Below are 14,160 nucleotides of genomic sequence, written 5' to 3'. Positions count from 1 at the left end.
AGGAAACAAATATTGCATCCAAGACAGCTGGAGAGCTATGAAAATGTTTACAGGTCCAGAACAGAGCTCAAATAGTATCTGAAAATGATAGAATAGGATCACCCTTTCTAGGTTTTTTAAGTGAAGGAAATGCCCAGAAGCTCCTCAGATACCATGGTGATGGGAGCTGCTATAAAAACCTACACAGATAGATAGTTAAAATGCTAAGAAACTTAAGTGAGTGGAGATTCTGAAGGTGTAGAAGCTGGCATTAGATGTTACAACTAAACTGGGTTGAAATTTTCAACGTTTGATTTTTTTTGATGAAAAATTTTCAAAATTATAAATTTCTACACAGAATTCCATGAATACATTGTTGACTCTCCCTTTCATCCTCCAGTTGTAGCTGTGTGAAAGTCAGCAGGTTCATTTCACAAAGTGATCTGTACATATCTTTTATTTTTGTTTCTCTTGGCACATTCCCCTCTCTTCCCTACACCAAAAATGTGCAGAAACTAGGGCTGTCAAGCGATTAAAAAAATTAACCACAATTAATCACATGATAGAAAAAAATTAATCATGATTAATCTCACTGTTAAACAATAATAGAATACCATTTATTTAAATATTTTTGGATGTTTTCTACATTTTCAAATATATCAATTTCAATTATAACACATAATACAAAGTGTACAGTGCTCACTTTATATTTATTTTTTATTACAAATATTCGCACTGTAAAAAGCAAAAGAAATAGTATATTTCAATTCACCTAATATAAGTCCTGTAGTGCAATCTCTTTATCATGAAAGTTGAACTTACAAATGTAGAATTATGTACAAAAAATAAATGCATTCAAAAATAAAACAATGTAAAACTTTGGAGTCTACAAGACTACCCGGTCCTACTTCAGCCAATCGCTCAGACAAACAAGTTTTGTTACATTTGCAGGAGATAATGTGGCATGCTTCTTGTTTACAAATGTCACCTGAAAGTGAGAACAGGAGTTTGCACGACAGTGTTGTAACTGGCGTTGCAAGATATTTATGTGCCAGATGCGCTAAAGATTCATATGTCCCTTAATGCTTCAACCACCATTCCAAAGGACATGTTTCCATGCTGATGATGAGTTCCGCTTAATAACAATCCAAACCAGTGCGGACCAAGCATGTTCATTTTCACCATCTGAGTCAGATGCCACCAGCAGAAGGTTGATTTTCTCTTTTGGTGGTTCGGGTTCTGTAGTTTCCGCATCAAAATGTTGCTCTTTTAAGACTTCTGAAAGCATGCTCCACACCTCATCCCCCTCAGATTTTGGAAAGTACTTCAGATTCTTAAACCTTGGGTCGAGTGCTGTAGCTATCTTTAGAAATCTCGCATTGGTACTTTCTTTGAGTTTTGTCAGATCTGCTGTTAAAGTGTTCTTAAATCAAACAACTTATACTGGGGTCATCATCCGAGACTTCTATAACATGAAATATATGGCAGAATGCAGGTAAAACTGACATACAATTCTCCCCCAAAGAGTTCAGTCACAAATTTAATTAGTGCATTATTTTTTTAATGAACTTCATCAGCATGGAAGCATGTCCTCTGTAATGACGGCCGAAGAATGAAGAGTCATATGAATCTTTAATGCCTCTGGCACATAAATATCTTGTGATGCCAGCTACAACAGTGCCATGCGAACTCCTGTTCTCACTTTCAGGTGACATTGTAATTAAGAAGTGGGGAGCATTATCTCCTGTAAATGTAAACAAACTTGTTTCTCTTAGCAATTGGCTGAACAAGAAGTAGGACCGAGTGGACTTGTAGGCTCTAAAGTTTTACATTGTTTTGGTTTTGAGTAAAGTTATGTAACAAAAAAACCTACATTTGTAAGTAACACTTTCAGGATAAAGAAATTGCACTACAGTACTAGTAAGAGGTGAATTGAAAAATACTGTTTCTTTTGTTTATCATTTTTTCAGTGCAAATATTTATAATGAAAATAATACAAAGTGAGCACTGTACACTTTGTATTCTGTGTTGTAACTGAAATCTATATATTTGAAAATGTAGAAAAACATCCAAAATATTTAATAAATTTCAATTGGTATTGTGTAACAATGTGATTAATCACGATTGATTTTTTTAATTGTGATTAATTTTTTTAAGTTAATCACATGAGTTAACTGCAATTAACTGAAACCATGCAAACCTGAATTCAATCTGGGCCTTGATATTTTGGAAAGTTTCACAAACCGTAGCAAACTTTCTCTGAATCTGGATGATCAGGTAAGCTTTGTTTAAGGTCAGGCTTCTTTGGAAATGTTTTGCACAACTCTAGTTACAAATATTACCCATTTTTCAGACACTGGGACAAATTCCTTTGTCAGTCACACCTCTGCAATCCCATTAAAATCAAGGAGCAATACACTAGAGATGAATCAGCTGCATGAGATGAAAGGAAAATTCTGCTCTTTAAAGCTTTGCTCTTGAAAGGTGATGATTAAACTTTGACCCAGTGACTGACAGCTTTTTTCCCCATTTGTCCACCCAATGATGTTTCAAAACACTCCTAGACGCCTATAGTAGCCTAATGATTAACTTGTACTACTCTTGGGAATTAATCCTACTTTCAAATATGTGGGTCTACTTCACCCCTAACTTGGGTAAACTGGCAGCTGACTATGTAAACTTTCAAAATATATTCTGCACATCTGATACAGGATTGGGCCTTAAAAGTGTTGATGCAGAATTAGAGATGGGAGCCTCTTTCATTGTTATCAGTTCTAGAGCTATACCTACAGTTTTCTGAAGGTCGTGCACTTTCATTCCTTTTATACTAGAAGGTTGATATACTGTACTTCAGTGCCAGCAAAAGACAGCAGAAACCTACTTCGTCACAGCACTAAAGGAGAGTGGTAAGAGATCCTATTTAATCTTTCTGTCTTCCAAAACAGGTAGATACCCTTATCATGATGTACAAAACACACTGTCAGTGTGTCCTTGACAATGCAATTAATGGGAACTTTGAAGAGGTGAGGCTGTTTGAATACACATTCTTGGTTATATAGGCATAGGTAGCAGAAAAGACATGTTTTGTCTCTGTGTTTTGTTTCCTCTCCCCAGATTCAGCATTTCTTACTACATTTTTGGCAAGGAATGCCTGACCATCTTCTTCCCCTGCTTGAAAATCCTGTTATCATTGACATCTTCTGTGTTTGTGACTCAATACTCTACAAGGTGAGTTAAGCATTTGGTTGTGTGGATAATCTGGGTCAATCTACAGCTATTTAACAGGAGGTGTTTGAGTAAAAATACAGTGCAGAAGTTAGAACAAGAAGATTCCTGAGGCCTGACTCCCCTCCATCACACCTCTGTACATCAGCAGCAACTTCACTATAATCATTAGCATAAAACTGGTTGCAGAGCAGAATTTGTACTGACTTCATTCCCTTCTCTGCTACCTACTTGCAGTGTGATATTGAGTAGGTCCCTTAGGACAAAATCCTGAGGTTCTTACTCAGGTTTACTCAAGGAAATACACAGTAACTTCATTGTCTGAGTAGGACATGGATAAAAACTTTTATACCGGTATTTTGATATCCATATTAGGAATGGTATTTATTTCATTGTTTTTTGGGGGAAAAAAATCACTCCCCTTATCGAAATAGTTAAATCAGTCTAAAAACTTTGTGGAGACCAGGCCTGAGGGAGGCCCTTAGCATTCGGTATTTTATCTCTCTTTGATTCAACTTTTTAGCACCTGTAAAATGGAAATAGCCTCTTTCAGACACCTGTGTGGGAGCTGTTGGGTGCTGAGCTCTTTTTAAAATCTGGCCTTTACTTAATTAATAGCTGTAAAGCTCTTTGAGATCCTCAGATAAGAGACATCACATAAGTACAAAGGATTATCATTATCTTCCTGATAGGTTTCACAGTTGCTACTGGAAATCAGAAAACATCAAAAGTAGTGTTTGTGGCAAATGGAAAGGTTTGGGCCTACTTAGCACTGCGTCTTTTATTATAATTTATTTTCATTTCTTGACTGGATAAAAATATGAAAAAAATCTACAAGATGCAGGGAAAGCATTTCATAGAAGCGTATCAAGCAGCAAACCGAGCAGCAACTTTTAGATTCATGTCAATTGATGAAATCAATAAAAAGTGTAGGAGGTTAATATGAAGATATGAATTACTGCTCTTGGACTGTGCCACTTAACATCAGTTCCAGATATAGAACACGTTGTGCCTTGAGTTTATCGTGGGTTTTCTGCTTAAAAACATAGTATCTCCATAAGTATTGGTTACAAATTAAACTGAGATTGAGCTAAAAGGGAAAAAAGTACTAAAAGGACAGAATTCAAAATCTGGAATAGTGGAATTCCCCAAAATGTCATCACATTAAAAAATTTGCTATTCCTTCTATGTCATTTCCCCTAGTTCTCACTTTCAAGAATTAAAGGTGTTCTTGGCATTACAATTGTCAACATAAACTAGCATTTTATTTTATTATTATACCATTAAAATTATTAGTAGAAACAAATTTTGTTTTATTATCTGACATATAAGAAATCCTGTGTTGAGCCAGTTAATTAAAACCCATCAGAGAAGATGATATTCAGTGCTGTTTCACCCCAATTGTTCCACCAAGGGACTAGAATCCTGCCCCCCATCAAACCCCTACTTGAGGTTGAGTCCTGGGACCTGCACCAGACCCTGAAAATCCTCTGCGCTCCACCCATACAAGAGGAAGGATGATCCAATGCTTAGAGGCACTAGCCTAGGGTTTGGAAGACCTGAGTTCAAGTCCTTTCGCCAGTACAGACTTCCTGTGTGACTGTAGGCAAGTCATTTAGAGTATTTCTATGCAGGAAGTCTCTGAGCCAGCATCCCTCCCTCGACTTCAGAACCTGAGGTCCAGCCTGAGTTACAGTGTCTACAGAGCCATGTTAGATACTGCAGTGATGTGGACCATACACGTACCTAAGGTATTTCTAAGATAGAAGCAGGGCTCTGTGCTCTACAGACAAATTGTGAGAGAGAATCCCTGCCCCAAAGAATCTAAATAGTCAAGAGAGGCAAAGAGCAGGAAAAGGAAGTATCAGTGACCCCATTTCACTGAGGCAAACTGACTTGCCCTAGGCCATGGAAAGAGTCTGTGACAGCCGGAAATTGAACCCAGCTCTCCTGTAACTCCCAAACCATGCTTCCTGTCCATAGTGTTAACATAGTTTAACACTACCAGCTGGTTCCATAACAATAATCTCGGGTGTGACAAAAACGGGGGAATTTTTGAGACATATCTGGTGCAGACCTCTATGAAATGCATTATTATAACTAACTGGGTGTGCCTCCCTTGATCAGAATAAAGGCAGCAGATAAGAAAACATGAAAATGACGTGAGCTTCAACTTTTACATTAAAATATCCAAAACTAGCAAAGGAAAGAGACCCCTATTTTAATGTCCAGTTCTTTTCTCATTACCTGGATTTTTTTTCTTAAGAGTCACGAGGAAAGATTCAAAGAGGTGTAAATGGAAGTGTCCTCCAGGAACTTACAATAGGAATTAAATTTCCCAGAAGTTAAATTTTCTTTGTATGAATGTGTTGACAGTGGAGGTGTAAAATAATTTTCTATTACCTTGTTCCAGGTCCTCACAGATGTACTCATCCCTGCAACAATGCAAGAAATGCCAGAAAGGTGGGTACTTGACAGTTACTAATAATACTATAGTCTGGGTAATTGTTAGGCAATCAAATGCTCCAAAGAGGGATGGAGTGAACAGTCAATGTTACAATAGAATTCTAAGCTTAGAAGACTTTTACTCAGTTAAAACATTAATTTTAAGGACCTTTCTAAAATGGTACAGTACAGAACAAAATACAACCTGAACTGATGGACTGTATAGTTGTAGATCTGTGTGTATTTTTTCAAAAATATTTTCAAATCTGACTCTGTTGGTATGTTGCTCTCTGTTTCTGCTGCTGTTTTTCACATTACAGTTGTAATCAAAGTAGACTGAATGATGATGCCATTTTAAAATTTCCAATTATAGGGCCTAGCCTTCCAAACCCTTATTTATGTGATGGCCCTGTGAAATCAGTGGGACTACTCAGATGACTGAGGGTTTCAGGGTTAGGCCTGTAATCACTATTGCCACTGTGGGACAGATCTTCTCTTGCACCAAGCTCCTAGGAGAGTGGTGAGGAGAGAGCTGTCAAGGAGCCAGTTATGGCCCTTATTCTAGGTGCCAATTTCTACCACCTACAGAATTATGGCAGCCTCAGGCCTGCTCTAATTTATACCAGTTGAGTATGATACCTCTGGGTACGTCTACACTGCATCTGGGAAGTGTGATTCCCAGTGTGGGTAGACAGACTCCTGCTAGCTGTGCTCGAGTTAATGCACTCAAGGCAACAGTTTGTATGTCTCTGCCATTCTCCTGCCATGGCCTATATCCCAAGAGTTAGCTAGACCATCTAGTTGAAAGAGGAGCTCTCAGCTGGCCAGCTAAGGCCAGATTCCAGCTCCTTCATACTACCTGAGTGGCACAAAGTAGCCAGTTTGGGGAATGAAGGGAATGAAGGTAGATGGGGCAGTCGCTGGAGAGGCAGATAGGTTGAGTGAAGGCTCTTTGAAGACAAAGGAGACTAGAAAATGCTGGTTATGTGAGACAAAAGCTAAATTTCCACTATTTTCAGAATACTATCATGGTTCTTGCATCACACCCATCACCATGATATCTAAGTACCTGCCAACAATGCCTTAAGAATGTGACTAGTATCTGTTATAAGTAGATCCTCTCTGTTTTTCTCCCTCGGGGGAAAAATTGTTGGAGATTATTTGTCTGTGTAGGTCTATGTGCTGCTGTTGTCTCTGATGGCCTTCATTATTCAAGATGTTCCCCTTAAACTGATGCAATGCAATGTTTTATCATAATGTTGACCTTTCTTTAATATATTGTTTTTATTGTAGTTTATTGGCAGATATAAGAACTTTTGCTAAAAACTGGGAACAGTGGGTTGTTTCATCTCTGGAAAATCTACCAGAAGCTCTGGCAGATAAGAAACTGCCTATTGCACGAAGATTTGTTTCCTCTCTGAAACGACAGACATCATTCTTACACCTAGCTCAGGTAAGCTTTGGAGACCAGAATGAGAATTTGAATCACTACAAAACACTGTAGAGTGAAAGGTTAATGAAAAATCTTCCCATTTTTTTGACTAGCTATAGTCATTGGACCCATGAGTCTGCTACCATTTCAGGTGACAACACTGTAATCCCCACATGATTTTTCTTTGCAAATCTTTCCATGCTTTGGCAAGCACATTATGAAGTGGAATAAAAGGGTATTTGTTTATGCCCAAAGTGGAAAGTATCAAATGATCTTTCTCCCCATGATGACTTTCTCCGTGCAATGGTTAGTGAGTTCATCACCTTTTGGATTAACTTGTGATTTACCCATGTAAGTGGTGCTAGCTCTGTACCAGTAACATGCAGTCATTCACAATTATGAAATACCATCATCTTATTATCTGGTGTATTATATCAGAGGAAGCATCGTCTTGTGGTTAAGACACAGGATTCTATTCCTGCCTCTGCTACAGACTTCCTGTGTAACCTTGGACATGTCATATAATTTCTCTGTGCCCCAGTTTTCCCATATGTAAAATGAAGACAATAGAAACATCACAGTGGAGTTGTAAAAGTACTCTGAGAGTCTCTGATGGAAGACACTTCAGTAGAACAAAGTATTATAATGTATATGTAACTAAGAATGGGGAAGGCTAAGAGTTAGTTAATATGGAGTTTGAATCAATTCTGACTCAGTTATGGCAGTTCTATTTGGTGAATGTTGAAATAATTGTATTCTTGCGGTGGTATCTAATCATGAAAAAGCCACATCATTCCTCAGCCTTGAAAAAAAGGAAGGAAAGAGCTCACGATCCTTCCTCTTCCACAAATTATTCAGTTCTTTCCACCGGTGCAGATTTTAGTATTTAACCCTATGGTCTCTTGCAGATTGCCCGACCAGCCCTCTTTGATCAGCATGTGGTGAATTCCATGGTGGCTGATATTGAGAAGGTAGATTTGAATAGCATTGGGTCTCAAGCTCTTCTCACAGTCTCAGGAAGCATGGAATCTGATGGGGAAGTCTACACTGAATGTAAGTCTGTGGTAAGATATTTTGTAAAATACAAAAAAAAATCTTGCATTTTTATGCTTAAATAGTTAGTGTGAAGATGGACTGAGGAAAATGTCTTTGCACTTACAGGTTTTGAGTTTCCTATGCTAATTCAGGATTCACCTCCAGAATTTAAAAAAAAGCCATTAAATGGTCCCAATGTGTCCAACAAAAGGAGAAGCTTTTACCAAATTCTGCAAGCAAATATCAATCTTGAAAATGATTTAACACAGTTTTGTCAGCTATTGGCATCCCAACTGGACATTTTTTAAATGGTGGTTCAGAAAACGATATCTATATTATCTGATAATTGTCAGAACTCTTTTTAAAAGTTAGCCACCATCTGCACAAGTCAACACAGCTGATTAGTTTCTGAAAAATGTCTCTTTAACAGCTCATTTGATAGTGAAGATAGGGCATAAGGGTTCTAAAGAAACACATCTAAAAGCATCTTTAATAATTGTAGCTGTATTTAATAACTACTAGAGCTAGATTACATTGTTGTTGTTGAAAATGGCCTTTTTTCTAAAATAAAGAATGTCAGTAAATATATCGTAGACAATGTCACAAAAACTAGATAATGGAAACAGCAAAAAAAAATTGAATTTTTTCACACAATCGTTTTTCTATTTATTTTTACCTGTTCTTATAGCTACTGGCTCAGAATAAAGGGATTTAGCCACCTTCTCCTCAGTGCCTGAATATACTATGTGGTGACAAAAGAAACTTTTTAATCACTTAAGGAGCATGTTGGTCAAAAACTGGCAGAATTGAGAGCAGCAGCATCTGTGTTCTTCTACATTTTGTTGCTTTGATCATGAAAGGTTGAACAAAGTATATGTTCTTCTTCCTTTTATTAAAAAATGCCTCACAATCTAGTCATATTTTCACTTTAATTGCTCTTTTGTTCTCTTTTTATTTATTTACTATTTTCCTTTCTGTTCTTGCTCTACTAGCAGAGTGGAAAGAGAGATTAGCTGGGAATTCACTGGACAGGTAAAGAGACACTTTCTAGAAAAGGAGAACCTTGGAAGGGCTAGTAGCTTAGTTTTGCTGTCGAGAACCTAAGAAGTCAGAGAAACCTAAACCACAGTGAAAGTCATCCATTGTTTCGATCACCCATATTACAGTATGATAAAGCTGTTCTTTGTCCTGTTAAATTTAGAATTAGACATGGTTCCAAGAACAGATCCTGAAACTAATGAAAAATGTCAGTATCTCAGTGTGTGATTTTATTTTATGAGAAAACTCTCCATTTTCTTAAAGTCTCCCATAATTTGCAATGTGGAAGAGCTTTTTAAAACAAAACAAGCAAACAAACAAAAACAAAAAAGCTAACAAATGAGAATGTTTGCTTCCTTGGTGAATTTTTCCATTCTTTCAATGCTCTAATTCTTTCCTTTCCTTTCCATGCTACAACATTGTCAATGACTGGTGAGTGGCTTTCTCTCATATTCAGAGGAGCGAGCAACGATGTGTTTTCCTTTTTACATGGTAGATGACTCTATTACAGTGTTCCAAGAACTGAAGGACCTGCTAAAGAAGAATGCCACTGTGGAATCATTTATTGAATGGTTGGATACTGTGGTTGAGCAAAGGGTTATCAAGGTACCTTTCAACTGCTCTGTCTGATTCAGGGCCAGATCCTGCTCCCCTTAATCATGTAAGCAAAGTCCCACTGACTTCAAGGATCGGATTTTCAAAAGCACTCAGCATTGGGCTAACTGCTCTCCTTGAAGACAATGACTTTTCAGTGAGACACATCCTCAGCTGGTGTAAATTGTCATCAATCCATGGAAGTCAATGGAGCTATGATAATTTACTCCAGCTGAGGATCTGCTCCAATAAAGTCAGAGTTAAGCCAGTGCTTCTGAAAATCCCGCCTCAAGTGTTTTATATATGAAAACCTCAATTATATATGACTATGACATTGAAATCAGCACTTCCATAATGATGTAAAAATAAACAAAAGATACACACCTTACCTTTGTATATATGACACCAGTGGGACTGCTCAAATGAATGTGAGCAAGATTTGGTCCTCAGAGATGCAGATCTTTGTTTCTTTTTAAATGATATTTGAGTGACATTAAGTGTGGTGTAAGATAAAGTAATAGATGGAATCAGCAGTGGCTAATCTGCAGATGAATTTATTGTATGAAATGAACGACCGCATGGAAAGTGCCTCATTGTGATTTTAGGCTGAGTGCACTAGTATTACTCAAGATTTTCATGGGAATTATTTTTTATAGTGAATTAAAAATCTTTTGCAAAGCAAATTTAAAATAATAAGAGCAGGGCTGGCACCAGCTTTTTTGCTGCTCCAAGCAGTGAAGCGAGGAAATAAAAAAAGATACAGTTGATCAGCAGCACTTCAGTGGTAGCTCAATCGCGCTGCTTCATTTTTTGGCGGCAATTCGGCAACGGGTCCTTTGCCCCCTCTCTTCCTCTTTGGAGGCACTTCAGCACGGCAGCTCAAAGAGGAAGAGAGGGACTGAGGGACCCCCCGCTGATTGCTGCCAAAGACCCGGATGTGCTGTCCCTTTCCATTGGCCGCCCCAAGCACCTGCTTCCTTTGCTGGTGCCTGGAGCCAGCCCTGAATAAGAGTAAAGATTTGTGTACAGTTAAATTAAGATCGTTATGCTTGTCTGTTACCAAACACACGTATATTTTCAAAACAAAATAGTTTAAATTTGGGTCTTCCTTGCCTGTCAAGACTTGCATTCAGAGTTCCAGGTTATATCTGAAATAATAAATGACATCCTAGTTTGTGACTCATAAGCATCTAGAAGAACAGAGAGATGAGGAAAATTCATTGCTTCAGGTGATAGTGAGATCACTGATCTCAAGTCAAACACCAAATCAAGCCTTTTCAGTGAGAGAGGAACTTTTTTCTATTATTTTTGTTTGAAAATATAATGGTTTGTAATGCTAACATCTTCTGTCATCATACTGAGCTCCTTAACGTAAGTGGGTATGTTAAAGGAAGGCAGTGTGATCTAGTAGCTAGAGCACTGGACTTGGACTCAGAAGACCTGGGGTCAATTCCTGACTCCGCCACTGACCTGTGGGTTGACCTTGGGCAAGTCATTTCCCTTCTCTGTGCCTCAGTTTCCCCATCTGTAAAATGGGGATAATGATATTGGCCTACTTTGAGAGCTACTGATAAAAAGCATTATATAAGAAATAGGCATTGTTATTATTAAGTACAATGCTGAATAGAGCCCTTAGAGATGAATTCAACCCTCAGATAATATAACAGCCATACTGAATCTGACCAATGGTGCCTCTAGCCCACTATTCTGTCTTCTGACAGTCACCAATGCCAGATGCTTCTGAGGGAATTAACAGAACAGTGATCCATCCCTTGTCATCCACTCCCAGCTTCTGGCAGTCAGAAGTTGAGGGACACCCAGAGCATGCGGTTGCAGCCATGACCATCTTAGCTAATAGCCATTGATAGCGCTATCTCCATGAACTTAGCTAATTCTTTTTTGAACTCAGTTATAGTTTTGACCTTCACAACATACCCTGGCAACAATGTCCACAGGCTGACTGTGAATTGTGTGAAGAAGTACTTCCTTTTTGTTTGTTTTAAACCTCCTGCCTGTTAATTTCATTGAGTGACCCCAGATTCTTGTGTTTTGTGAAGGGGTAAATAACACTTCCTTATGCACATTCTCCACACCACTCATGATTTTAGAGATCACTGTCGTATACCCTCAAGTCATCTCTTTTCCAAGCTGAGCAGGCCCAGTCTTTTTAATCTCTCCTCATATGAAAGCTGTTCCATTCCCCTAATCATTTTTCTTTCCCTTCTCTGTACCTTTTCCAATTGTAATATATTTTTTGAGACAGAGCGACCAGAACTACACCCAGTAATCAAGGTGTGGGCGTACCATGGATTTATAGAGTAGCATTATGATATTTACTGTCTTATATACACAAATGCACAACTCCCACTGATTTAAGTGAGGTTTGAGCCCTCTTATCTGAAGGCAGAATTTGACTGTTACAATCTAAAATGTGGTGCGGGATTTTCTTTTAGACAATCAGTGATAAACAAGGAAGGCAGAAAAGATAGGCGATCATCCCCCCTTTAGCATCTATTATGTAATATGATACAAAGGCAAACAGGTATGGCTTCCAGGGTTGTTTTCCCAGGGTTAGGAAAAAACAAACCCAACCAACAGTCTCCTGTAGGAGCTGAGATTAGTTGAGTCAGAGCTAATCATTTACAGAACATGTAATCCTCCCATTGCCCTCTACCTTCTGTTCATGTTAAAGTGCAGTCACTGTCAAATTCACAACACCGCTTCTTTCTGTTTGCAGAAGTGACAGGTTATAATGGTAGCACATGGAGCAAAGCCCTGTCAGGGTGAAGTGACAACAATGAGCCGCTAGTATTAAAAGCCCCAGAGTTAGGATACTAGATACACCATTTTGTTGTTTGGCAAGAGAGAAGGCCCACTGAATATTATACATATGAAGTTAAAGTACAGGGACCAATTTCACCTCTTTGTTTGTATGTGGCATTATACAGTGCAAAGAGTTTTTTCTTCTCTATCTATACATGTGTAGAGCAGTATTACTATCTTGAGTGCTAGGACAGGAGCCCAGCAGAAATACCATCCAGCATATCACAGCCCCAGGGGAGGCATGGCCGGATCCCCAGCCCGCTTGCACTAGAGAAGGCGCACACTACTCCTTTCTGAAGTACTAAGTATGTACAATGCAGAGCGTGTCTCACGCAGCCAAACTGTCCTGCCAGACTGGCCAAGATATCCTGGGAACTGCCAAGCACACACCACTTTCCTGTCCCCCCTGCTGTGTTGTGTGGCCTCATGCAGAAGCTGAATAAGATTCCCTGTGAGTAGGAGTCACCGTAGTTTACATATAGAGTCCTGTTTCTTCCTTTCTCTTTTAGGCAAGCAAACAAAATGGGAGGTCACTGAAGAAGAGAGCTCAAGATTTCCTTCTCAAGTGGAGCTTTTTTGGTGCCCGAGTGATGCATAATCTCACCCTAAACAACGCATCAAGTTTTGGTACCTTGGGCTTTATTAAACCCCTCCTTTATGAACTACTTGCTTGGCATGCTATCCAGACTTCTCAAGCATGTGGAATTGTCTTCTGGCTAATGTTTCTCTGACCAGAGCCCAAACGATTATACTACATACATTGCCAACTGCATTTTTAAAGAGCGTTCTTAGCAGTAATTAGTTGGTACCCTAGGATTAATATCAATTTTTAAAGGTTTGATATTTCTTTGTCATTTTTGAGCTAGTGCTAGGAATTAATTTCCCAATATGTAAACTGGAGATAATGATACTGACCTCCTTTGTAAAGTACTGAGATCTAAATAACAATAATAATATCACTAATAATAATGATTAAATGTGCTATGTAAGAACAAGGTAATATTATGATTATTTAACTTGGCAATAAAATACACAATCATATTCCCCAAGATAAGAGGTCCAGATAAGTGATTTTAAATGAGAATAATGCATGTGAATCAGTTTGGCAAAAATAATTGTTTTTCACATCAAGCCATTTACAAGGAATTTAGCAAAATATATTTATGGCTTAGCTCTGGGATAATAGACATCAAACACAACGTCCTGCTCCTATTTGCTTTAAGGTCTCAAGTTCACACTTCATATATTTTGAAGCTTTTAACATTTTAACGTCCTTCAAAACGGATATTTCCAAATTTTTTCAGCATGAAGTGAAAAATCACATTACAGTTAGCACATCATTTCTCAACTGATCTCTGTATTGGATGTTAAATTTTTATCTTTCATTCAAAGGATATTTGAAAAGATTGTAGTGGGAGATCTGTTTTAAATGTGGTGTTTCCTTGAAATCAGCTCCAAGACTCTGTCGACCATTGTCTGGTTATTTAGTACAAGACAAACAGAAATAGAGCAGAGTCAGGCTCATTCTAGCGGAGTGCAGCCTTATCTACCTCCAGTGTGTGCCCTCTTCATGTATAAAGCATGTCTCA

At 38.3% G+C, this 14,160-nt stretch overlaps 1 protein-coding gene across 1 annotated transcript in view; it reads left to right on the top strand.

Annotated features, from left to right (window-relative positions):
- Positions 1-14,160, top strand: part of RFX6 (regulatory factor X6) — a 46,834-nt gene that overhangs the window by 22,085 nt on the left and 10,589 nt on the right. The window contains exons 8-14 of the mRNA XM_050949996.1: positions 2,925-3,002; positions 3,094-3,207; positions 5,618-5,667; positions 6,943-7,102; positions 7,990-8,134; positions 9,666-9,760; positions 13,081-13,198. Coding sequence (XP_050805953.1) covers positions 2,925-3,002; positions 3,094-3,207; positions 5,618-5,667; positions 6,943-7,102; positions 7,990-8,134; positions 9,666-9,760; positions 13,081-13,198 — 760 coding nt within the window. The remainder of the gene's footprint in view (positions 1-2,924; positions 3,003-3,093; positions 3,208-5,617; positions 5,668-6,942; positions 7,103-7,989; positions 8,135-9,665; positions 9,761-13,080; positions 13,199-14,160) is intronic.

This window comes from Gopherus flavomarginatus, chromosome 4, assembly GCF_025201925.1.
Source record: "Gopherus flavomarginatus isolate rGopFla2 chromosome 4, rGopFla2.mat.asm, whole genome shotgun sequence".
NCBI classification, from domain to species: Eukaryota; Metazoa; Chordata; order Testudines; family Testudinidae; genus Gopherus; species Gopherus flavomarginatus.
This window is presented reverse-complemented; position numbering and strand designations above follow the sequence as displayed.